This window comes from Podarcis vaucheri (genome assembly GCF_965113315.1).
Source record: "Podarcis vaucheri genome assembly, chromosome: 6".
NCBI classification, from domain to species: Eukaryota; Metazoa; Chordata; class Lepidosauria; order Squamata; family Lacertidae; genus Podarcis; species Podarcis vaucheri.
Genome location: NC_138764.1, coordinates 80675013 through 80702551, shown reverse-complemented (window position 1 = coordinate 80702551; position 27539 = coordinate 80675013). Strand labels below are relative to the sequence as shown.

General features: G+C 41.4%; 1 protein-coding gene across 16 annotated transcripts in view; it reads left to right on the top strand.

Moving 5' to 3' along the window:
* The window catches only part of PTPRT (protein tyrosine phosphatase receptor type T), a 620908-nt gene that overhangs the window by 436357 nt on the left and 157012 nt on the right, over positions 1-27539 (top strand). For all 16 annotated transcript variants that reach the window (XM_082225799.1, XM_082225800.1, XM_082225808.1 and 13 more), the window contains exons 8-9: positions 5025-5321; positions 5621-5730. In XM_082225799.1, coding sequence (XP_082081925.1) covers positions 5025-5321; positions 5621-5730 — 407 coding nt within the window. The remainder of the gene's footprint in view (positions 1-5024; positions 5322-5620; positions 5731-27539) is intronic.

The following is a 27539-nucleotide window of genomic DNA, read 5'->3' as shown; positions in this document are numbered from 1 at the left end:
GCTCCAGATCGCAACCCCTCCCCTCCGGGAGGAGGAAAGGCTTTGTAAACAACTCAGGCTCAAAGTCCTAGAAGACTCGCACACAACCTTGTCCCTGACAGCCTTGGGCATCCAGGTGAAGGGATACCTGGCTACCGCTGTCAGGACCAAACAGCTTTGAGTAGGTGGAGTGTACAGGCCCCAAAGTATACCAGTTCCAGATCTCACTTACCATAGTAGTTTTGATATTCAAGTCTAGAAAAGCACTCTTTCACAACTGAAGGGTGGCCCTGCAATATATAAGCATTTTAAAAAATGGGGGTTCCACAATTAAAAACTCGCCCTCTCTGGTTGTCAACCACCTGAATTTGGTGGTACCCGAGGAAAGCCTCATCTGCTGACCTAAGTTCCCAGACAGGTGGATATGGGAACAGGTGTGTTTTTTTTTCAGGTACCAAAGTCTCAGGCAGGTAGGGTGGTCCTAATGCTTGTATTCTCTTTACCCTCCTTGTGATTTAAGCTGGGTGGCAGTACATTTCCACACTTGCCTCCTTGTGATTAGTCCAAGTGCCTATTCCTGTAGGCAGGCCTTATTTGGTTATCCTTTTTGAATACAGCTGCTGGATATTCTAGAGCAGAGATGGGGAACGTGGCTTTCCAGATATTGTTAAACGGTAGCTCCCATCAGCACCAGCCAGCTGGGCACTATAGTTTGTTAAGGGTGTTAAGAGTTGCTAGGACACCCCTCACAGCCACAATTCCCAGCACCTCTAACAAAGGATGGTTCACAGGATTCTCTGGGAGAAGCCATGGCTGGTGAAGCGGTATAAGAAGTGTGTTAAATGTGTGGTGTGTTTGCTAATTTTTAAGTCAGTCTTAAAAGCCTCTCTCTCTCTCTTGAAACACTTCCTCTTAAAAGCTGCTATCTTAGCATTGGTTATATTTTAGTATTGACAGTTCTGTTGGTTGGGTTGTAATTGATATTGATATTTGTAAACCATTCCAGCTGGCCTAGGTTTTTAAGATTGCTAGCATCATTGTTGTTGCCGTGTTTATTTTATATGGGTCATATTCAACTGTCCAGTTCTGGTAGCAAAAGAAAGTGCATGGGGCTTCTCCTCTCACACATTCCTTTCAACTCCACCAAATCTGCTCTGGAGAGTTAGGAGAACCCTTAAAAGAGAGTGAAGGGAGAGGAAAGAGGAGTTCATTCTGGTGGGCAGGCAGAAAGGCTTCCACTGATGGAACAATCTCCTTAGTGCTATGTTGAATTTTACCCTATCCAGGGCCGTCTTACTCACAGGCACTAGGGGTGCGGGGCACCCAGGCGCTGGGCTCTCAGATGTGCCAGGCCAAGAGTCCAGGGCCCGAGAGTTGAGTCCAGGGAAGAGCCCCCCTGTCGATCGGAGCGCCACAGCAGGCTCTTCTGCTGCAGGCGGCTCTGCGCTGCGAGTTGGGGGGCAGCCGAGCCAGCGAGATGCTGAAGTGGCCTTCCAACTCTGCCCTCCTACGTGCCTGGGACTGGGCAACTGGGGGGGGGGGGAGGCTGGGCGGATCTTTGCACCCCAGCGCCGCATATGCTTACGACAGCCCTGACCCTATCTGTACTGCTTTATAATGTTATGAGTTGTTCTGGCTTTGCCCAGAAGTGCAGCACACAAGATACTTTAAAAATAAAAATAAATTAAACACTTCTTTAAATAGCAGCACACTGGGCCTGTTTCCCCATCCATGCAAGATAAAATTATTTTGCATATTTAGAATGTTGAGCCAAATTTGTATTTGTTAAAACATGCTTCAAAATAAATGTGACTATATTGAAGCTTTTTTTCTTCAAAAAAAAAAATGGTCATCTATTTCATAGATAGAAACAGCACACCAGCTGCTCAACAAATCTATTCCTTGTTCATGAGCAGAAGTAAAAACAATGTTTTGCTTGTTCTCTTCTGCAACAATTTTTAGATTTTCTTCTTCATGTCACATGTGGTTTTTAGGACAGATGTCTACAGGTTTCCTTAGTTTTTTGTGTGTTTTGTTATTATTATTTTTTTAAAAAATAAAATATCTTTCTTATATATTTTGCTTCTACAAACTAATACAAGGAGAATATAGAATTAGCAGGCAATATAATTTTATAACACCTTGAAATATTTTTTTATTTAACAAAATGTAAATACCACCTGATTGCAGTAACACCTCAAAGAGGTTTGGAAAAAGAAACTCTTTAAAATTATCAGTAAAAACAGTTAAAAGTGGGCATTTAAAAACATTCAAAACTCATTAAACTTATACAAAAAGCTAAAGTCAGATTTAAACACATGTAACTTCTACATGTCCGGATAGGTATGCTTTAACAAAAATGCTTTAAGTAGGTGCCAAAAAGAGTACAGTGATGGCACCAGCCTGATGTCAGTAGAAGAGTTATGAGAAAAAGAGGAATTATGAGTGGAAATTATATATAATCTATCACTATGTTATGCATGTCCATATGTGCTCTCATGGTGAACAGTTGGTGAATACAGTATTTGAGTTTTACTGTACACAGTATCGAAATGCACACAGTAATATTGTATATTATTGCATTCATAATAATGTACCACCACTGACATCTGCAAGGGATGAAGGTAACAAGACCCTTCCTGTGATGATTTAAGCTGGTCACAAGCCAGCTCTCTCAGGAAGAACTGGGTGGCAAGAGTTGCCCTGACTTCCTAACCTAGATGTTGCCACTGGCTATGATTTGGGGATGAAGAGTGCTTCTGGGAAGGGACTGCTCCTCTGAAGTGTAACACAGCGACAAACTACCATGAACACTGGCGTGTACTGGAATTTGCTTTCTCCTCTTCTCTCCCATTCCTTTTTCCTCATGTGCCAAGGATCTTTAGATTGTGAGCCTGAGGAACAGGTGCATCAAATTTTGTAAGCTGCTTTAAGAGCCTTTCAAGAACAACACACACTTTAATGTTCAAAAAGTTAAGATATGCACAATGGGCTGTTGGGGTCATATGGTGAAAGCTTGCATGCTTTCTTTCTAATAGAAGACAGAAACAACAAGTAATGCAGTTCAAAGCATGTTACAAATAAGCCGCTTATAATTAGAAGAGGAGAGCACAAAATATGGTCTGAAGCTTAACATCAAAAAAACTAAGATCATGGCCACTGGTCCCATCACCTCCTGGCAAACAGAAGGGGAAGAAATGAAGGCAGTGAGAGATTTTACTTTCTTGGGCTCCATGATCACTGCAGATGGTGACAGCAGTCACGAAATTAAAAGACACCTGCTTCTTGGGAGAAAAGCAATGACAAACCTAGACAGCATCTTAAAAAGCAGAGACATCACATTGCCGACAAAGGTCCGCATAGCTCAAGCTATGGTTTTCCCAGTAGTGACGTATGGAAGTGAGAGCTGGACCATAAAGAAGGCTGGTTGCCGAAGAATTGATGCTTTGGAATTATGGTGCTGGAGGAGACTCTTGAGAGTCCCATGGACTGCAAGAAGATCAAACCTCTCCATTCTGAAGGAAATCAGCCCTGTGTGCTCACTGGAAGGACAGATCGTGAAGCTGAGGCTCCAATACTTTATCCACCTCATGACAAGAGAAAACTCCCTGGAAAAGACCCTGATGCTGGGAAAGATTGAGGGCACTAGGAGAAGGGGATGACAGAGGATGAGATGGTTGGACAGTGTTCTCGAAGCTACCAACATGAGTTTGACCAAACTGCGGGAGGCAGTGGAAGACAGGAGTGCCTGGTGTGCTCTGGTCCATGGGGTCACGAAGAGTCGGACACGACTAAACGACTAAGCAACAACATATTTAGAGGGGGCAAGAGAGTGGGGCCCTAAGTTATAGCTTGTTTAGTTTATACGTAAATCTGACACTATTTGGGCTGAATGTGTGTTGGCTCTTCTACAGATCTCACATCCAGTGATGGCAGTCAGTCATGTAGCAAATCCAGTGGAGATAATCCTTAAGACACACACATAAACAGCATTTATCTTCTGCACGGGGCTTCAGCTGCTACAAAGTAAGCTCCATTTGTTGATCTTATGAAAGGAATCCCATATATCGTTGGCTTTCTGTTCACCACATGAACATGCATTGTGGCTTGGATGCATAATGAGGCAGCAAATCTGAGTAAATTATGACCAGGTTACATTTCGCAGAGGTCACAGAAAGCCAAAGAGAATGCATTTTTGTCTCCTTGTAATTACTTTTCTCTTCTAAATTACCTCCATACAAGAACGGTGGCTGAAAAGCACCAGGACATCTATTTAAATGAGTTCAGTAGCCCTGTTAGTGTACACCAAACATTCTTAATGCACGTTAGTGCTGGAAGAAAACTATTTACCTAATCCAAACAACAAGATGTTATTAGGACTGAAGAAGATTCACTGTGCTAATATGTCTGCAGATGGTATGTCTGCATAGGCTTCATGGAATGAGTCAAGCAACACATTACATGGTCATTGTCATTTGTTCAAAGCATTTTGCACACACTGTTGTAGAGACCATAGGAGTGTTGTGAAGTTAAAAATACATTTCTGGTATTAAAAGTTTTCTGCATCTTCCTACTAGTGATATTAGTTACTGGTCATGGTGCAGGTATGAAATTTTGCTTTATGGTAGTGTTGTTTTATTACGCATTGTTTGCTTTTCATTATTTTGTACACTGCTTCGAGATTTTTGTACCTTAAACTGTTTTATAATATGAATTCATGATTCCCCTGAGAGTACCCAAGGCATTTTGATTCCTGATGAAGAAATTCAAATGGCAACTTCTGTGGTACGAAAATATAATAAGTGACATTATTGACCATTCATTGACCCAGACAATCCCATCCTATAAGTCCTTCAGCTTTTCTTCCCTATGATTAATTGCCTCTCTGACCAAAATAACTGAGTTTTTCATCAAGTACTTAAATAGAACAACTATTATTTATTTAAGTAACCTTAACGTATTTCTACCAGCAAACTTAACATATGAGAAGAAAGGTGTACCTGTTGGATGCCTACTTACCTAAAGACCATGTTCTTGCTCCACAGATCCTGTACACGGTCCACAGAATGTGGAGGTTGTTGACATCCGATCTCGGCAGTTGACCTTGCAGTGGGAGCCCTTCGGATATGCTGTGACTCGTTGCCACAGCTATAACCTGACAGTCCATTACCAGTATGTGTTCAACCAGCAGAAATATGAGGTGGAGGAACTAATTCAGACGTCATCACACTATACTTTGCGGGGACTGCGACCATTCATGACTATCCGACTGAGGTTGGCTCTTTCAAACCCAGAGGGCAAGATGGAGAGTGAAGAGCTGCTAGTTCAAACTGAGGAGGATGGTAAGGAAAAAAGAAAGCGCTAATGACTTAAAATGTTGAAGTAGTTGAGAACACAAGTTGTGATTATCAGTGTGTACACGTGCACACACATAGACAGCCACAAAATGCAAGGGAGGCAATAATAAAAATAACCAATAAAAATAAAAATGTATATCACAATCTTGTAACTAGCCCTGAATGCCCTATTTAAGTTGATGACCTGAGCATTTCTGAATACTCCTTTCTTGTGGGTGGAAATTTTAGAAGAAGAAGGTATAAGTATTGTAAACAATAACTGCTTTTTCTCATGTCCTTCCTAGTTCCTGGACCTGTTCCCCTTGAATCGATTCAGGGTGGACCTTTTGAAGAGAAGATCTACGTTCAGTGGAAGCCACCAAATGAGACTAATGGGATAATTACACTCTATGAGGTAAGGGGAATTGATTGTTAGATGATGCAAGATGTACTTCTACCTGTGGTGAATGTGGTGTAGATGCCTTTTAGGTGTTGGCTGTGTGTCCCAAGGCCTGCATCTGGTGTTGGGAAGAAAAATCTATGAAAAATACTGCAGACCAAAACTCTGGAATAGAAGAGGCCTAGGTGCTGCCTTATTTCCAGGTATAATTAGCACTACATGAGTAGTTTTACTGCATTGCATGTGCAAATGCATTTACACTTAAATCTGTGTGGCTGACATTGTCTCATGCCCAGTTGGTGGTCATCTTCTGATATAGGTTCATAGATAATGGCATCCACCTTGCACCTTCTCTGTGCAGTGTCTGGCATTTGCTGTATGACAATGTATTTGCTAATAACTGCTTGGAATCTTAGGGCCTGCAGACCGCATCTAGTCATTTTACTTCTCACTGTAATTCCTTTCGTTCTCTAGGGGAAAACAAATATCCTCTTTTCGTATGAGTTGAGTTGTTGGTAGAAATCCTTTCTGGGTTGGAAACAACCCACAGTCCTTACAATATGTACTCTTGGCCTGCATACAAATTTCCCTGAGCTTTTCTGTTAAGTGAAATAATAGTCTTTTGGGATCATTATCCACATCATAATGGATAACGGCCAAAGCAGAGAACTTGGGGGGGGGGAGAGAGAGAGAGAGATGGGGTTGCCTGTGGGCAGGATATCATTATTACTTTAATTTTAATCCACTCTGAGAGTCCTGTGTGCTCAAGAGTGGGGTAATCATTACCAATATAAAACAGAGGAAGTGAAAAATCAGCAGTGTTGACAAGGTAGCCAAATGAAGTTCATGAACTCTTGTACAAAACTTAGGTCCTGAACTCTGTATGACGGCAGCAAGGGATTAAATGTGAATACTAAAATTCCATCTAGTTTCCTGCCTATAATTTTCTTGAAAGGCCCATTTGATGCACTGAAAGAAAATATTTTAAGGTAGAATACGATCTTGCCTGTTGCGTCTCATTTCAACCACTTCTATGACTGTAGCAATTCTACCAGTTGTCTGTGCTGTAAAAACAGATGGCAGAGGGCTGGCTGTTTGCAGCAAGGTTAATGTGCTGAGCCTCTCACATCTGGAAACATGATTTTCGAAAGTGGTTTGGGTCAAAGTAAGAAATTGAGTTGAATAGTTTCAGCTGAGTCTCTGGTGGATGTTTGCACATGTCACTAAAAGGCTTCCACAATTTGTTCTTCCTCGCAATATCTGGGCAAAGGAAATCCTCAGCTACATGAGGCATTAGTGTTGAACATTGCAGCTGAGGCACATGGCAGATTGGTACACGGGAAATGGTTTGCAAATGAATTAAGACAATACTGTTTTGTTTCACTGTTTGGCATGACAGGTGTGTTGCAGATCCCAGAACGTGAAGGCAGATAATAAGCTGCACATTGAATCTTACCTCAGTGGAAACTGTTTTCTGGGAATTTGTATGATCTTGTGAGTTACTATGAAAATAAAAGAGCAGCAGTTACAATGAAAAATATAACACCTTGTAATTTTTAAGAGACAGTTTGTCATTTACAGTGCCTGCAGGTACAGAACACTGGAAGGATTTTCCCACTCCTGAAGTTACTTGTCCAACTGAACAGATATAGAGTGGGGATGATGCATCATAAAAATCACCTTAGTTGATTCCACATAAAAGTGTTTAATTGATAATGGTCATCATTTATTCATTCAGCTTGTTATAGAGCATCCAGATGAGATGGCTGAGAATGTGCACTGACCACAAAATTGGTTCAGGCTCTACTGCAGATCTGTTGGTCCACAGTGATTTGGAATTTTTTTTTCTGTGTGTGTGTGTGTGTGTGTGTACACACACACAATTTTAAAAATAAATCATGCAATTATGGCCAAATTAATAATAAATGAATGAACAAGAAACTTCCCACACTGCAAATAAATAAGTTAGAAAGAATCCACCACTAGGAAACAAGAAATTGATAATTAAAGCCATGTTGTGGCTGCAAGGGGAGGAAATCTGTGGTTTAACAACTGTGAATGTGTGGAGAGGAAATTCACCTCTTACTGGATTTCAGGTGGGGGAGCAAGGGACCTAGGTCATCATAAAACTCATCTCCCCTCCATTTCCCCCTTTGCTTTGCCCTTCAGTCCCAGGCATGACATTACTGATATCACCTATTTAAGGAGGCATTTCCTGTTTCCTGGCGGTCTCTTTAATTACTTCATTTTATTTTATTTTTAGGGTAACTGCATAGCTGCATAATTATGATTATAAATTGGTTGTGGTTTTTTTTTAAAAGAGCAATTAAATAGTACACTGTAGGGTCATGGTGGTGACCCTACAGTGTGCAGAGTTGTGTCATTAATGAATGAGCGTTTCTTTTCCCCTGGCACTTACACTTACCTAGAAGTAAATCCTACTGAAAACTACCTTCTAAATATATATGCTTAGGATAAAGCTGTATTGGGCAGGTTTTCATGTGGTGCAGAAGTGAAGTGGTCACTCTCGTGAAGTTCGTTCTTCATTTGACAACCAGGAGAGGCAAAATACATTAGAATGGAAGATTTGGAAGAGGGGAAGCTACTGCTGATATTTATAAAGAATCCTGTCATTTGGGGCAGGCAAGGGAACCCAGACTGAAATACCCCCAATATTTTAGCTTCTAGATGCTAGTGGAACCATACAGTCCATGACCCACAAAAGCTTGTGGCTTGTTCTTTCCAGGACTGGTCCTTTCATTAGGCAGAATGATGCAGGCATCTATCATGATGGGTGCTGGTGCTTGGGGGGGGGGCAGGTGTATAGCACTCTCTGCTCCCTTGGTCATTTTTCTTGAGTCCTTGACTATTTACCTATGTTGGAACAGAGATATGTGTGCACTGTGCCTCTTAAGCCTGGGACAAGGATATCTAAGGAAGTGTCTCACCCACTTCTCAGATACAGAACTGCTGAAAATATCATACGCCCCAGAGTTGCACTCTGCTTGTTTGTTTTTTGAGTTTGTATGGATGATTTTATTGGTTTTTTAAAAAAGAGTTTGTTGAGTGGATTTTATAATTTTTAGAACTTTTGTTTGTGTGTCCTGTTCTGTATTTATTTTGTATACCACTCTGATGGTCTTATGCTGTCAAGCAGTCTATAAATTTGTATAATAATAATAATCTAACCTGCTGACTTCACATGAAGTGGAAGATGCTGTCTCATAACTGGTGTTGACATAAGATTCAGCTCCCAGTCTAGTTTGACTTCCATAAATTGAGTGAGGACTACCTTCTCCTTTGCCTCAGGCAGTAAAATGTCTTGAGATAGCCTTGAGTCTTTCTGGCAAAAGTTGGAATGCTATGCTTACCTAGACAGGCTGCCACCATAACATCTGTCCCAGTGCTTCAAATACAAGCTGTCTTGCCTAGCAGTTTTAGTTTGCAAGTTATTATCTCCTTGCCATAATGTTGATTCATTCAGTCAATCAATAACAATGGCTGACCTTACAGACTCTATACATCCAGACACTGTATAGCTAAATAGAGCCATGAGTGCCCGAAGGGACCAAAAAGCCATCAACGTAAACCCATCCTTCAAGGAGATCATCATGTTAACAACCTGCAGAACTAAAAGCCTAACTATCTCCACACCCCTATGAAGACTTCTTACGATATTAGGACACTGTTATGGCTAGCACATGCAGACCAACTGTGAGAAGGAAGTTGCCAGCATCAACCTCCAAGCCAAAGTAAAGTCATGATAACTTTAGTCAGATATGGGGAAGAAGCTTTGGCCCACCAGATGTTAGTGAACTACAATTCCCATCTCCCCTGGCCATTGATCATGGTAGCTTGGGTTGATTGGAGTTGTAGTTCAGCAACATTTGGAGGGCCAAAGGTTCCTTGCACCTATCTTTAGTTCATAAATAACTACCTCAAAGTGTAAAACAGTTTATGCTTCCAATGTCCCCGATGAGCCTTTTATGACTCCCTTGCTGCAGTGTAGTGTATTCTTCACATAAACACTATTTGCAGTGTTTAATAAATCAAAACTACAGCCTTGCTGATTAAGAAAGAGGTTTTAAAACGTCGAGTTTCACTTTTCCCAGTGATTCATTGAATCCAGGCAGAAAGGGGTTATAACACACATCACACAGAATGCACCCCCTCAGAACGCAGACAGAATCTATTCCAAAGTGGCAGGTAGCTAACTATTCAAGGCAGGCAGGCAGATGATTGTGGATGTGATGACTAGAGGATGTTGCTCAGATGGAGACATGGGTTACAAGAAAAAAGAGCGATCACAGTTGCATTTTAAAATCAGTCAGGAAAGAAAACTGATAGGTGACAGAGCTAAAGAGAGACACTTGATGTAGCGATGTGGAATGATTGCAGGCGTGCCTGCGCAAATGTTTAAACTATGAATCTGATAGGCAGTGTAACTTTTGCAAATAAATAAATGTTTAAAATGGAGCAGAATGGATACTTTAAGTCTGATCCTTTAAGCATCTGCAGTAGTGGTGGGGCTAATGCAAAGACACAAGCCCTGAACCCCAGCATAGTGATGTATTAGGAAAGGGATGTGTGTGTGTGTGTGTGTGTGTGTGTGTGTGTGTGTGTGTTGAGAAGCATTATATGGATGCTCCGTTAAGTCCATTTCCTATCTAGATGCGAATGGCAGACCTAATACAGTTCGTTAAGGTTTCTCTATTCCTCTGAAAGCTTCTCCCCTATGAGTCAAACGTTCAAAATGCCCAAGAGGCATCACTCTGAATGATGTAGACTGCATGATGAGGGCACTCCTGCAGCATTAATGTCATTGTCCTAAATTTGTAAATACAATTATGTTGAACTTATTGAAGAAGATGATGATATTTACCCTAACCATAAATTTGTAAGCCTCGTAGCCACAGCCATCAGCGTTTCTGTACCGTGTGTGTGTGTGTGTGTGTTATGGAGGGAAGTTTTGAAGAGGACACAGATTTTCACAGGTTTTCATGGTATCTTGAGCTGCGTTCTAAGAACTAGTGTTTTTGTTTTTTTAAATTTGAAATGCTTTTTTTTTAAGTCACCGTGACAATCTGGAGCAATGCAAGCATTCTTCTGTCCATCTTTCCCAGAATACCTAGTTAGCGGAAGAGAAGGGGGAATGAAGGCAAGCGGGTGGGAGTGGAATTAGGGTAGCAATGACACAGTTGACAAAAAGAGGGTTGGGGGTCCAGTACTGGCAGTGGGATCCATAAATCAGGATCTTCTTATGTCCTTAAGGTGCTACATCAGGGGTAGAGGCATAGGTTGTGCCACAGCTGGTGTGTCAGCAGATCATGCTGCCTACATCCTCTTGTTAACCTTCACACATCCTTAAAATCCTGCAGTATCACTCAAATGTCATATGAGTGAAGCGACCTATTCATATGTGACTTTCTCAGTTAATCTAATTGTGTCACACATTTCAAATTATGGTAATTTAAAGATACCACAGATGGGGGGGGATGAATTAATTATTAAGAATCAATTAAGCCTTGGCACTATTTAAACACGGGGCGGGGTGGATATGTGCCTATCCTATATCTGAACTTAACCTTCTTTCTGATTTTCCTTCTTATTGTGTTCATAACAATTCTGCAATTGCAATTAGATGAATCTAGTAGAATGTCTAATGTTTTCAAGGGGAAAGAGTTGGGATTCATTTTAAAGCATTTCTGCTTTTATCTCAGTCAAAAGGAGTTTGTAGTTACTGGTATGTATTTTAGCTTGCATTTAAATGCAGGCTTCTAGAATACCTCTGGGATTCATACAAGCCAGAAAGGATCCCCATCTCCACTTTTGTCCTTCAGGCTAGATGGAATGTATACTAGATTTCTTGCAGTTCCTTATTTATAAAAGATCCCCCCCCCCACCACCAGTAGAGAAGAAGAATTGGTTCTTAAGAGTTTATAATCTTCCCAAGAGGCAAATTTGGGGGAATATAAATAATGTTATTTTTAAAACAATACAACATCTCCAACTTTGCATTAGGACACCATCATTACTCTAAAATGGAACAAAGACTAGAAAGCATCATATTATTTCTTCAGTCAAACTGCCTTTACTTTGGCTCAATATTCTTTATCCTCCATTTAGCAAATAATGCACTTTTTAAAGGGAAAAAGAACTTATTTGGGTGTTGAGCAATTGGCTTAATTGTACTGGGGGCGGGCGGGAAGCAATAGTAATATCAAGGCGGCATTCTTCATCGATATGGAGGGAAGGCAAAAGAAATCACAATAAAATGGATAGCTGGGCTCCACCAAAATGCAGTCCAGAATCCCACCACCACTACCAAAGTGGTGGAAAATGGGTTTCTACAACAAAGCAATTATCTGATTGCTTCATTATTTGCCTTTCAACAATGTGGTGAACAATCCACATTCTACCGAGCAGAAAGGAAAACTGAGAATCCTCCCAGAGTAAAAAATAAATTTAAAAAATCACACTTCAAATGTGGTTTTTTTAAAAAGCCAGTCCAGGACACACATTCAGTTATGTGAAGATAACTCCTCAACAATTGAAATAAAAATCCCAGGCCTGTTTCTGTAAGCACCTAGCCATAACTATGGGGTGAGAAAGAGGAAAGGGGCTCTGTAGAGCAAATCCTAGAACAAACTCTGAGGAGCATCATAAGGGAATGTGCCTGTCTTTACTTGGGAAATGGCTACCTTACGGGCTCCATAGGCAGAATCAGTTTAAACTGGCTCCACCGAGCTCCAAGTTACCCTCACGCCAGTCCTGGTTCACCCTGTTCCAAGGTGAACAAATGAACAAATGATGGGTATTCAGTCCCAAAACAGCTCTAAAATAAACTTCTCTGTAAATTCTAAATACTGCAGTAGCTTCAGATGCCGTGTACCATTTACAGCAAAAAGATGAAAAGAGAGAGGATTAAAAGCATTATGTGGATCATTTCTTCAGGATATTTAGAATCAGGCACATTCCAGAGTGATCTCTCCTGTTACTGAGGCATTGTGGAATTCTGCATACTAGGTTTGTTAACCTCCTTCTGGAAACATTTTGCTGCTTCTCCAAATTGTCTTGGCTTCCTCCAGTTCAGGAGTATGGCCAAAAGCTCTTCTTATCCATTTTTTTTTAATTGAATTGCTGAAGCAGTGCAAAGTGAAACTAATCTGGATTGTACCACTGTAGACTGGAGGTGGGCAAGTGCATGACTGAATGTTCTGCCTACTAAAAAGTTATCTGCACACAGAAAGGAAAACGTCAGGGGGAAACGTTCTCGATTCACTGTCTCCCCGGACCCCGGTATAGAGATGGATGAACCCACTGAAGTCTGGCCCATTTGAGTTCTACATAGGGATGGGGAGGTACATAAAATTCTGCAAGAAATATGATTCAAAGCACATTGAGGCAGTCCGCAGGCTAAAGCACTGCCCTTTTTTAAAACCCTTTCTAAAGACTACCAAAATAATGTCACCTAAATATGTCACCCCAACCTGGAGTAATTATTATGCAGGGCTTCTTACTGTCATACCCTTTGAGTTAGAGCAGGCATGGGCAAACTTGGCCCTTCAAATGTTTTGAGGCTACAATTCCCATCATCCCTGACCACTGGTCCTGTTAGCTAGGATTGATGGGAGTTGTAGTCCCAAAACATCTGGACAGCCGAGTTTGCCTATGCCTGAGTTAGCGTGATAGTACTTGTATGGTGGCAGGGCGGAGTGGGGGCAGCGGCAGAGCTTATGCCTGCGCTGCCCAGGGCGAGCGCACTCCTGAGGGGGCTGAGGCACCCTGCCCTCCCAGGCGTGGGATAGCTTAGGGGTGGAGGAAGGGGTGTGGTGGGGGCGGATGGCGGCGGTTGTCTTTGCTGAGGGGGGGTGACATTTGGCGCGCCGCCCGCCTGCAACTCCCAAACCTCCCCCAGCTGTCAAAACAAAGCGGTACAACACCCCCTCCTTACCCTGAAGGCTTGGGGTAGGCTTGGGAGGTGCGGGCGGGTGGAGTGCCAAATGTCACTCCCCTCAGCGAAGGCACCTGGGGCAGCCCGCCCCCACCGCCCCCTCCTTCCTCTGCCCCTGGGTGGGGGGGGATGTTATATTCAACAGGAAAGTCACCTGACTTTGGAAAATCAGACAAAGCACCACCTTAAGGGCAAGGCACAGTGTGATGTCAGGCCTAGGTGCAGCAATCTGAGCCAATCAGACAGACACCAAGGTGACTTTGTTGTTGTTGTACACCCTTAATTTCTAACACACCTGGAACATTGGCCCATATTTAAGAGCATCTTTTGGTTTCGCTTTTTCTACATGCATTCCTGCAGTACTGTAAAACAATTTACAGATGAGGTATTCTCTGTGCTTTTCCAAGGAGCCTATTTTTTAAAAAGAAAAAAAAAAACTTCTACAGTTCACAGGAAGCGCTGGCACAGCAAGTTGTATGTGTATTATAGCAAAATATTCTTAGCCCCAAGGACTGAGAGGGGTACAGTACAGGAGATTGAATAACCTCTAGATGCTTTAATCTTATCAAAGCAATTTCTATAGTTGTCATTTTATGTGCTATTAAACTGAACAATGCAGTTCTCCAATAAAGCCATTTGAAATAACAGCTCATTAAAATTGCTTCTCTAATATATAGCTTTCTAATTAATGTCAATGGGTTACAGAGCTTGGGAAGCAGAATTGGCTATAATGTTTGGGAAGTAGGTAAAATAAAAAATAATATATATTTTATCACTAATGACCTTTTAGTAAACCTAATGAAATCCTTAATGGTCTGTATACATCACAGTAGAGCTCACGGTTGCTTTGTTATCCACTTCATTTTCCCACTTTACGTTTACGTTGCTCCATTTAGCTTTATTTATAGCCAATGAATAAAACACCATTTTCAGGGAAGCATGAGTAAGACGGCAAGAACCCAGAAAATACAGTGGATTGTGATCATAATACGCTGTGGTCCCAGTTTGGAGGGAAAGGGGGCAGCTAGCTATGAATGGGGGGGCACACCATACCTCCTTGTCTTTATTAGTATTGTTAGAAAAGTTGGGTGCCACCCCCCTCTCTAGCAAGCTGCAACTAGATTCCAAGGGGTTCCAGGCACTCACCTTGGGTCTATGGTCCTTTGCAGAATTCAGACTGTCGTAGCTTTAAGAAATAGTTTGTTCACCTATTTACGCCTTCAGTCTTTATGGAGGGAGTTGAGATCTTACAGCATGGTCATTTCAAGAGGGTATTGTACCCCACAGCAGTGCAGCCCTGGATTCCAAGGCATGTCTCCCATCCAGCCTGCAGCCAGCCAGCCCAAGATGGATCCCAGTCTTCCTTACTTCCTTCTTCTTCCCAGCAACACTTGCTCAAGAATCTTTTCCTGCCACGTCACACCCAGTTACCTTGGCAACCTTCCAAACCCCCGATCTCTCTTCCCACCTCAGGCAAGGGGGGAGGACAGTTCTTTTGCATTGCCAATGGTCCTCAGTGGCCCTCTAGTGTTTCTTAATGGCCCTACCTTGACCGAGTCATTTTGCACAGGCTTGCCCAGAAATTCCTCTGCAGCTTGTTTTTCTCCCTTCACATCCCCAATAATCGAAATCCCACCATTTATAAATTTCTAGAATTTAGGGGGGGGCTCCCAAATCTATAACACTGACCCCCCATTTAGCAAAAGGGACAGCTTTACACAGCTGTGCAACAGAAAACAGAACAGCTGCTGGCAACATTCAGGGCAATCCATCAAAGCAGATACAGTGGTACCTCGGGTTACATACGCTTCAGGTTTCAGACTCCACTAACCCAGAAATATTACCTTGGGTTAAGAACTTTGCTTCAGCATGAGAACAGAAATTGTGCAGCGGCGGCGCAGCAGCAGCAGGAGGCCCCATTAGCTAAAGTGGTGCTTCAGGTTAAGGACGGACCCCTGGGACGAATTAAGTTCTTAACCCAAGGTACCACTGTAATAGCACAATGACACATTAACACAACAAAAGTTCCTCTCTAAGTGATCTCCAGCTTCTTGTATTCCTTCACGACTTCTCTTTCCTCCTGTGGTATCCTCTGGTCACCATTCTACACCCCAGTGTGGCTTACTCAGTTACCCACACTTGGCAGCCAAGATAATGAGCTTCCATGGGATGTTTAAGCCAGAGATCTCCCACCCACTGTCTTGGACTGAATAGTTTTATTTTCAGAAAGTAAGCATGGGTTTAGGTTGCAAGAAGGTTAACACCTAGTGATTTTAATACTGTCACCATCCTGCCACATAGTCTCCTGATGTATGCCTAGCTGCCGTAAAATATAAAAATAAATAAATAAAAATAAATTGTCTAGTAGTACCTTAGATACCAACTAAGTTTGTTCTTGCTTACGTGTATCTGAAGAAGTGTGCATGCACACAAAAGCTTATACCAAGAACAAACTTAGTTGGTCTCTAAGGTGCTGCGTCAGACCAACACGGCTACCTGCCTGAATCTAGCTGCAGTAAATGGATCTTCTCCCCCAATCCATGAATTCCAAGAGTAGTATGAAAATTATAGGTGGGTGGATACAGTCATGTACAGATTGCAATTGAAATAATGATATTTTGATTCTCCAAAGAAATCCCCCCCAAGTTCATGTTTTGTCTAAAATTCAGTGTTATTCTTGATCAACCTTTAAATAAATTAGACCCCATACACAGCTTTGCCCCCGAGATACTTTGGTATAGTTGACTTTGTTCCTATTCTGTGTTGCCTACCATCCTTAGGCAACCAAATCTTAATATTACTGATATAATTAGATACCTCTGATCATATTACAATATGACATAATCATCCTGTTAAAATAATATGGAGATATCACATTTATCCAGTTAGCTGCTTAGCTAAGAAGACACAATAATTTATTTGTACTTCACAAAATACAAGCTTTCTTTCAATTTAGTTGTCCATAATTTTTTATGTTATTGATGTGGACATCATTTATTTGATGTTAAAATAACCACTACTACACAGCTACTGTGTGTGTGTGTGTGTGTGTGGTTTTTTTTTTTTGGGGGGGTAGGGAAATCACCAAGGAAATGTTTGCTCACTTGTTTCCCATGAAGATTAGACATCTTGGCTACTGCACCACAGCGGTGTTGGCAAGGGAATCAGCAAGCCCATTGCACTACTAATGCATGATGTTCTAACGACCTTGGCTAGGCAGAAATAATGAGGCATAGCCTTGGGCTATAAATCACACTGATTTGGGAACTGTAGGAACTCATTCTGTTTCGCCATCGGCAAAGGTCTGCTCTGCTGTCAGCAGAGTTTCTTAGACTCCTAGCTTCCTCTGTCATGGTAATCAAGTGCCAAGAAGATGGCTTATAAAAAGAGTTTTTAGGAAGCACCCAGTTACTTACTACTGGTTTAACTCACATAATCCCAGCAGCAATATGGCTGTGCCAAGAAGGAAGGTGTTGCTTCTCTTAGCTTATTTTGTTGAGAGGTTTTAAATAAAGAAAACATTATACACTTTTACAAAAAGCCTGCCTGGACCACAAAATCCCCTACAGCAAGTGTGTGTTATTTTATTGTCTACAATAAGTCATATTGATGAACTGCTATCTTTCCTTGTAAGCAAAAAATAAAAAAGCCTGGGGTTTGTTTGTTTTTCAAGTGGTTACTTTTCATTTAGCAGCTTGTGGTTTCTTTAAGGAACAATAAGGATAATGGGATAATGATAACTGTTTAAAATCTCTAGCAAGGAAAGTGTAAGGTGTTTTTTATGCTTTCAAAAGCATAACAGCATAGTTGGAAACCAATATTTTAGAGGCTTGGGAACCATTTTTAAAAAGTGTCTAGTTAGCTGTAAATGTTTCTTGTGCCTGCAGAGGATATTGGGAGAAGTGAGGAGGCCAAGAAGGCTGCAAGTTTATTGTGTATACCCAGCCCAATGAAGCAACCATGTGTATTAGCCAGGGCCCCAGGAGTGTTTGCCTCCGCAACCCCTAGCATGAATTAGAGGAGTGTAAAATGGAAAGTGAATGGCTTCCGGCAGAAGAAGACACTGCCTTATGTCATCTGCTATTATCATCCCTCTGGAGGTGTGGCTTATAGCCTTTCAGGCCATAAGTCTTTTCTGCAAAAACAAAAACCACATACACCAAGATATCCAAAGAAGCTATGAAAATGTTTTCAATGAAATAGCCCACAAGCCGGTTCTAAATTAGATGTTACTTGACATCTGTGTGTAGTTCTCTGCCCCCTTTTTTTTTAATCAAATAGAATCCAAAGGAAGCAGTGATCATGGGTGGAGGAATGATGGAGTCAGAGGCTGATTAACCCTTTATTATCTTGTTATTTTGACTCAAAATCACCACCCAATTTGGCTTTCTATTCAGGGGGCAAAAACCAAGTATCTTTTCCTAAACAAGTGGGGAGAAGCTTCAACAGGCGGTTTAATTGGAAGCAGCTGGCATGGTAGGGTGTGATGGGGCAGGATGGCAGTGAGCCCATTCCAGCATCGCCACACAGACTCGATCTTGCTGCCATCCTGCCCATAGCTGTCAACGTTTCCCTTTTTTAAAGGGAAATTCCCTTATTCCGAATAGGATTCCTCGCAAGAAAAGGGAAAAGTTGACAGCTATGAATTCCTGCCACATCCCATCCAACAAAGCAGCAATGATGCTACTTTTGCAAAATCTGCAGAGCAGCACCACCAGCTGCTACTACATTTGAAATATTTCAAATGTGTGTTGCTTTTCTATAAGGCAGTATATACTCCTTTTAATGTAAATGAAAAGAATATAATAAACTATTTTTATATAAAAAAACTACATACTTTTGCATATCTTTCATTTTGTTTCATTTTTAATTGGTACATTAAAAATTAATGGAGATATATTCCTTTTTAAAAAACAAAACAGATATACAACCATTAATATTTTTGAGTATTATAAAACTCAGGAAATTGACAACAAGTACATATCAAAAGGCTGTTGATCTGGTGTACGTCAACATAAAAATATATTGCTTTTCTGTGGAAGAGAAGAAACATCAATATAGAAAATGGGTGTAGGGTGTGTTAAAAATACTCTTATTAGAAGTACTCTAGCTTGATTGAGATGGGGTCTAATGAGAAACTCAACAAAATGTTATTGTTTTTACTTTCAGTTTATCTAGGAAATCCAGTGACTTTGTAGGGCATACATATAAAAGTGTGTGTGTGTGTGTGTGCGCGCGCGCGCAATCAAAAAGTGCATTGCTATTCTCACTTCCTTTAGCTTCTGGCCTTAGAGATTTTGTATTTTAGCCAATGTAGAGCTGTTGTGCTCAGTACTGCATTTAACAACATACCACTCTCTGGCTTCACTGCTGCAAAACATTTTCGCTCCTAAAATTTATTGCTTATAAATATTGCCAGCAGCTAAACACATTGCAGTCTGCTGCAAGCCCATTCTGCCTTGGCAGTGCCTTGAAAAGTGCTTTTTTTTGTAATGAAAAGTTAAGATCCGATATGGCAGACCTCCTCACTAAGGTTGTGACTGTTTTGCTTGTCCAGTGTCATCCCGGTAGACATGTCCCTGGATAAATATTTAGATGAAGGAATAGTGCCTTCCGTTTGACAGCATTTGTGCTATACACAAAAGGCCCTGGAGTTAACTCTTTTTGTTGCAACATGCCAGATACCTCGTACTGTGAAGAATACGTTCAGTTTTGTATCAACGTTGCAGTCTTAAATGAATCAGATCAGAAAATGAGGAATGGAACATAAATGAGTATTATTCTAACTCCCATTTTGGCTTACTGGAAGTGATCACGAGGCAGCAGAGGTTCCTTTCCACACAAAAGGGCATTTCCTTCATAGAGGCACCTGCTCTGCAAGTATGGAGTTAACAGTGACCGTTCTTTAGGCCTTCGGTAGTCAGTGTTATGTCTCCAAATGGGGAGGTAAAGCAGGAGAGAGAGACACTAGGACAGAGGCCTTCCTCTTCACCAGCTTAGAGCTGTGGTAACTCATTGCTTCCCTGCTGGGGCCAAAGGATACTTAAAAAAACAAACAAACAAACAAACACAATTTGCTTTTGTTTTTTAATGTCCATTTAAAATGTCTCTTTAAATAATAAATAAAAGATTGCAGCTTTTATAGTAGCAGAAACAGGACATGGGGTGAAAGTGAGTATGTTCATGCTTTAATTAATTTTAAAAATGTGTCACGTCTAGGGAAAGTATATCTTTAAAATAATCTTCTTTATTAGACGTGTTTATGGGACCTGAATTGATGTCACGCTCAGGTTCGCAAACTATAAATGTTACATTCATGGTTTATGTTTATTTTAGTGTTGGCTGATTAGAATTATTCTCTGGAATTATTTGTAGTCGGAAACCATAACGATATGTTTTAGTCTTAAAACTTCTACCTCTAAGTGGAGTAGCAATAAATGTATTGTAGGGTGTTAATAATATTTATTCAGGTATAGATGCCTTGGAACATATAACGTATCCTAACCATATCCTAACGGTCCTGACTATGCTACCACTTAGTGGATTTGTAACTGGCTGACTGACCGAACCCAAAGGGTGCTCATCGGTGGTTCCTCTTTATCCTGGAGAAGAGTGACTAGTGGGGTGCCACAGGGTTCTGTCTTGGGCCCGGTCTTATTCAACATCTTTATCAACGACTCAAGGGCATCCTGATCAAATTTGCAGATGACACCAAACTGGGAGGGGTGGCTAACACCCCAGAGGACAGGATCACACTTCAAAACGACCTTGACAGATTAGAGAACTGGGCCAAAACAAACAAGATGAACTTTAACAGGGAGAAATGTAAAGTATTGCACTTGGGCAAAAAAAATGAGAGGCACAAATACAAGATGGGTGACACCTGGCTTGAGAGCAGTACATGTGAAAAGGATCTAGGAGTCTTGGTTGACCACAAACTTGACATGAGCCAACAGTGTGACGCGGCAGCTAAAAAAGCCAATGCAATTCTGGGCTGCACGAATAGGAGTATAGCATGTAGATCAAGGGAAGTAATAGTGCCACTGTATTCTGCTCTGGTCAGACCTCACCTGGAGTACTGTGTCCAGTTCTGGGCACCACAGTTCAAGAAGGACACTGACAAACTGGAACGTGTCCAGAGGAGGGCAACCAAAATGGTCAAAGGCCTGGAAATAATGCCTTATGAGGAACGGCTAAGGGAGCTGGGCATGTTTAGCGTGGAGAAGAGGAGGTTTAGGGGTGATATGATAGCCAAGTTCAAATATATAAAAGGATGTCATATAGAGGAGGGAGAAAGGTTGTTTTCTGCTGCTCCAGAGAAGCGGACACGGAGCAATGGATCCAAACTACAAGAAAGAAGATTCCACCTAAACATTAGGAAGAACTTCCTGACAGTAAGAGCTGTTTGACAGTGGAATTTGCTGCCAAGGAGTGTGGTGGAGTCTCCTACTTTGGAGGTCTTTAAGCAGAGGCTTGACAGCCATATGTCAGGAGTGCTCTGATGGTGTTTCCTGCTTGGCAGGGGGTTGGACTCGATGGCCCTTGTGGTCTCTTCCAACTCTATGATTCCATATGTATAAAATGGTCTAAAAGTGTAGTATGTAAGGTGTAAAACTACATATTCAGAAATTCCTAAAATGTGCATAGTACCATGTCTTATGTTTGACTAATGTATTATACTTCTCACTTTCTTGTTCTTGAAGCAAATGACTAGCTAAAGCTGAGAGAGGTAGTAATTTGTCCAGAACTGCCCATGAAGCTTCATGGCTGGGCAAGGATTATATCATGTTGGTTCACATTCAGACTTAGCCCTGTAACCACTAGTTCTTGGTCTCTCAGCACAGATCAGAATTAGAGTGTATGATGTATAGGGCTTTCTCTGTGTCACTGAATCATAGAATCATAGAGTTGGAAGAGACCACAAGGGCCATCGAGTCCAACCCCCTGCCAAGCAGGAAACACCATCAGAGCACTGCTGACATATGGTTGTCAAGCCTCTGCTTAAAGACCTCCAAAGAAGGAGACTCCACCACACTCCTTGACAGCAAATTCCACTGTCAAACAGCTCTTACTGTCAGGAAGTTCTTCCTAATGTTTAGGTGGAATCTTCTTTCTTGTAGTTTGGATCCACTGCTCCGTGTCCGCTTCTGGGGAGCGCTTTTCTTCTAGAAAAAATTGTGCTTGTACTCATCATAAAGTTGTTACAGTAAATGCCACACATTTAACCAGCGTTTTTCTTCTAGAAAAAAGATGTACCAATCAGTATCCCCAGAAGAAAAGCAGTGGCTATGTTCCTTGTGTGATGGCTTTCAACTAAGCCTTCCAATGTTTAGCAGTTGGTAAAATATTCCCATAACGTTTCAAGGCTCTAACTTTTCTACGTAGACCCCTTTTCCTGCATGAAATGAAAGAGTGTATCACAAACTGTGAGTTAGCCTTAGACAAGCAAAGTCTGAAGATAATCAGTAGGATCATAGCATTGATACATAATTTCTTGTGCATCTTTGCCATGCCAGGGTATTATTTTTAGGTGTAGGGTGATGTACATAATTTGTTTTCTTGATATAGAGGGGAAATGTGTTCATAGAGATTGAGTTAAGCTGAATGACTCGAATATTCCTCAACAGATTGGTTTGTATCAAATGCTGTCCCTCCAGTGACAGAAGGATCTGGGATCCAGTGGAGGCTGTCAGCAATGGAAGGATTCCACCCCCTTCCAGCACACTGAGCTATTTCCTGCATTGTTCCAAAGAGTCCCTCATCTCTTGGAGTAGGGTCTGAGACAGTGATAGGTGCTGCTGGGTGCAGAGAATGAATATGGGGAAATTCCTTCTCCATTCCTCTGACAGAAGCCCCCACTAGTTCAGGCAGTATTCATTCATCAGAGGAACATGGTTGGATGTCGTCAACTCCCTACTGAATGAAATATATCTCCTCCATACTAGGATCTACAGTACATTCCCTCACAATGGCCAGGAATTCAGAAAAAAAATTCTGCCACATTTCTTGCCACTTCTTACGAAACCATTCAGAATATGTAGTACTTACTCATCCCAGTCATCAGTGATACATGTTTTAAATGCAATGCAGAATAATTTTTTAGTAGAAACTAATTACATGGCTAGTAATGTTCAAAGAAGACTTGAAGGTGCATCTTCGATATTGAAATACCAATAAATGCTGTTTCATATAATAACTTCTCCAGAAAGGAGACATTTCAATATCCAAGAAGCGAAAGTTGTTTTATCTTGTAAAATAAGAAGTTTGTATAGCAATCAAAACACACTCCAGCAACTCTTTGAAGCCCTATCATTCCTATTCCTACCAAGAAATGTCCTTTCATTGACATTTCCTTCTAGTTGCTTGCATTGTTTCCTCAATCTTTCAGCTTGAAAATGTAGCTGCAATAAAACAAAATGTCAGTGGAAAAAGCAACTACTGTATAAGTGATCTCTTATCCCAGTTCTGATTTATTTTTGTACAGTAAATTGCATGCTTTGCTGATATTAGGTCATCTTTTATTCTTGCGGACAAAGGCTATAGGATTTTTATCTGTTAACTATACTTTAGCACAGCTTTCCCAACCTGGTTTCTTCCAGGAGTTTTGGATTACAACTCCCATCAACCACTGCTAATATGGCTGTGGTGGCAGGGGCTGATTGGAATTATTTTATTTTTATTTAATACATTTGAATGCCACTCTTCATCTGAAGATCACAGGGAGGATCACAACATAAAAACACAAAATACATACTAAAACAAAAACTGTAGTTCAAAGCATCTGAAGGGTGCCAGGCTAAGGAAACCTGTGTGCTGGTTTTGCAGTCAAAAATCAATTGAGGGTATTGTTATTGTGTATGTAATGGTCATGGTTTAGAATGGTGTAGGTTGTATACCCAAAGTGGTATTGCAAAGTAACAACCCTGCCTGATATTTATGGACAGTTTCACATGGCCTTGCTTCAGTTTTGTATGTTCCTTTGACATGCATAATTTTGAACTTAAGGCACTTTTTGACTCTTGTTGCTCTGGGGCTAAACTCTTTCATTTATACCAGTATTTAACAGACAATATGCTGCTTATGTGAATGTGATATAGATACCTGCCTTTTCATGTATTATACACGTGCAAACTAAGATCTAGCCATATGTGTGTATCTGCTGCACTTGCTGCAAGGTAGCTGTCAATTTTATAACATGCAAGGCTGCCTTCTCTCCCCAGTGCTGAAATTAGATGTTTCCATATCAGAATCAAACAGCCACTGCCATACCATTTCTCAGCTCATATTTAAATGACGCACAGAGATGGAGGTTGAAGGCAGTATAATATTATTCCCTCTGGTGTCTGCCACTCAAAACAATTGCTTCATGTTCTTTCATGGTCACACCAGCCTAGTTCCGTCTGACATTGTCTCTATATCTTAAGCTTCTTTTCACAATTGCAATGCCTAGAAGAGAATTGAGGAACCTCCCCACCCCAAGTCAAATTCAATCCAGGAAAAGTGGGAGCGGATGCCCGTTGACCCAGTGGGTGTGGGAGAAACACCCAAAATGGATGTGCGGAAAACACACATACATCCCATTCTCTCTCTCTCTCTCTCTCTCTCTCTCTCTCTCTCTCTGCTGACACACAGACACCCTGAAGGGATTGGGCCATGGAGGAATCTCCCGTCACTGACAGATTCCTTTGTTTAGTCTCCGTGTGCTGAAAAAATGGCTTCCTTTTTTCATTGTTTGGAGAGAATAAATAGCAGTGGATGGGATATGATGGGAGAAATCAGGTGGTCTAGATCTGGTGTATGGGCTGAAGGGTCAGAGAAAGTGGCATAATGCATCCTGAGCTAGAAGCCAAATTATATAATGTGTGGAGCTGATACTTAGCTGTAGTGTCTTTTGCGGAGGCCTCTAATAAATGAGATAAAAATTAGCAGTAGGGCATAATTCAAATACAAAAGTCACTGCTCTCTTGTATAGTCTAGAATACAGTAAGATACCATCCTAATTAATACATAATAAAATAATAATAATAATACTTACTGAAACTTTCTTATGCATCCTAGTTTCCAAACTAGGGGTTGGAACATGGTTCTTGTAGAGCTGTACTGTCAGACAACAGAGAGGAATGCAATTACTAGTTGCCGCAATGGCTACTGCAGTTCTTCACAATACTTCGTGAACTTCCAAATCCATGTAGTCCAGAAAACTCTGAACTAACATGAAAGTCCAAATATCCATGAAAGTAGTTACTCAGAGGGGTCAACCCCCGCCCTACTGATTTATAATAGACTTCTTTATACATTACTCTTTTCAGAAGGATACGGCAGAAACTTGATTTGGCTAAAACACGGGTGAGTTAAGAGGTGGGACTTGTGGATTTCATTATCCACTTCCTTACCTTCTCCTACCAATCATTCAAGCATTTTTGGAAATAGGGAACTTTCTCAATCAGTTGGTGGTGTGTTCCGCCACTCTGCTTTTCAAAGCAAGATTAAAAAATATATATTAATCGTCATGCATGTTCATTGATTTGCAAAAGCCTTTGAATGCCAACCATGGTTGGTTTCCACAGCATAGCTAATGTCATATTATTAAGCAGATCTGGCCATTCAGTAATTCCAAAACACCAAACGTATTCTCTCTTTTGCAGTGAGCAAAAATTCAGTTGACAGATACAGAAGCTCCAATTATTTTGTTTAGAGTTTATGGTAGAGAAATCATTAACTTCTGTTTATTTAGGTCAATCAACTGGGCATCATTTGACAATCAAAAGCAGCGGGGGCACATGTATATATAAAATGTATCAAAGCATTCTTCAGTTGCTGGGTCTTTAGGCAATCGCTTTGATGCAAATCATTACTTTTCCAATAATTACTCTTAATTTGAATTAATTACAAAAAACCTTGATTTTCTATTACTTTGTGATGATTTCCCCACTTCCCCAGTGGATTGGTAATCCTGTTTAATTTTCAAGCTTCTGGTATTTTCCCACAAGAATAAGTAAAAGCTGTTTGAAACATGTTTCTTTCATAAGTATTTAGTCACAGGCAGAAAGACTGCAATATCACTAACTTCAAACAATAGTCTATTCCAAGTTGGAATTGACTTTTTATAGTTTTGGGTTTTTTTACACTGTCAGGATCTCTTTTGTACTTCATATTGGAGTCTCGTGTGCTAGAGGGCTCGCACAGGAACTGCACCCTGTTTTGAAGCAGTAACACTGGATATTGTTTGCTAAATATTCTCCCAGCGATGAGAAATTATCTACCACAGTGGTTCCCCAACTCTCTCCACCCCGCACAGAGCACTTGAAAATGGCTGAGGGTCTTTGCAGACTATTTAATGATTTTTCTGGCTGTTGTAGCAATTATAACATACAGCAATAAATTTACAGGCACAGGTTCTGAGAAAAGGAAATCCAAGACATATCGCATTACAGTGGTACCTCGGTTTTCAAATGTAATTTGCCCTGGAAGACCGTTTGCGTTCTGAAATGTTCGAAAATCAAAAACTCAAAACAGAAATCTCAATACAGAAGCCGCGTTTCCATTTTGACTTCCGAGGCATGTTCGAAAACTGAAGGATTTCCTTCTGGGTTTACAATGTCCGAGTTCCGAAATGTTCATCAACGGAGACGTTCGAAAACCAAGGTACCACTGTATATCCATGCAGCAAGTAATGACCACAAAATTATGGCTGTCAGAAGGTCATTCCAGAGGCTCTTTGCATCACTATGTTTCCAAATCATGGCTTTTGCCCTTAAAACAGTACATTTTACATTAGTATTAAAAAATATCATTTTTTAATACAGTGATGAGACAAGCTGCATTAAAAGCTTTGTCCCTGGCTACACCTCAGGGGTAGCCTATTGCATTTCACCACCTGAGGTGAAATGGGAATTGCCCCTTCCTGCCCCACTTCTGCCACCGATGTGCCCCACTGCTCACTGAACTTGGTGGGACCCAGAGTGCTCCTCAAAGTGTTGCCAATTGGCTCGCCTCCTGCCCTGCTGGGAGAGGGGCATAGACAATTGACAGCTGGATAACAAGGACACCCCAGCTCTCAATGAACTCAACAGGAGCTGGGGCGCTCCTCAATCTGTTACCACTTGCTTAGCTTCTCTGCTGGGGGGGGGCAGGGAAGACGAGCAGCAATGCTCTGTTCCCAGAATGCCTCCTTCTGTGGCAGAAGCAGTGGGGGGGTGGAGCACTTCTGCTGCCTGAGGGAGGCACTTCACCCCAAGTCCTGGGCAGGCTGACTCTGCTACAACTCATGGTGGGCGAAGGGAGAGCTTAGCTACAAGTCCCAGTTCAGAAGCCATAGACTCGTAGAATCAAAAGGGACCACAAGAGTCATCTAGTCCAACCCTCTGGAATACAAGCATATTTTGCCCGACGTGGGGCTCAAACCCATGACCCTGATATTAAGAGTCTCATACTCTACTGGCTGAGCTATCCATGCTTAAGCAAACTTTGGCTCAGATCAGCACAGCATGACAATAAAAAGGACCAGAGAGGAGCAAAACCAGCTCCTTTCTAGAGTCCCTTTCCATGACCTTGCTAAGCCACCATTTGGCTTGTTGTGTTGTGCAAACCAGCATCATGTGTATGTGTGTAGAAGGGAACAGAAGGCAACTTACACACAAAAAATGGTGCAGAATATTTGGAGAATATTCGTCAAAGTGGCCATCTTTTTGGATCAGTTGTATTTTTTTTTTTTAAAAAAAAGTCTGATTTTACATGCTCTGCAGTTTTACACAGGGCAGCAAATGCTACGGCAGCACAGTTCCCCTGTGGAGAGAAGTACAAGTGTGGGAACAGCTTGCACAGTGTCCCATGAGTGGAGCTACGAAGCTTGTATTGAACTTAGCGCTTG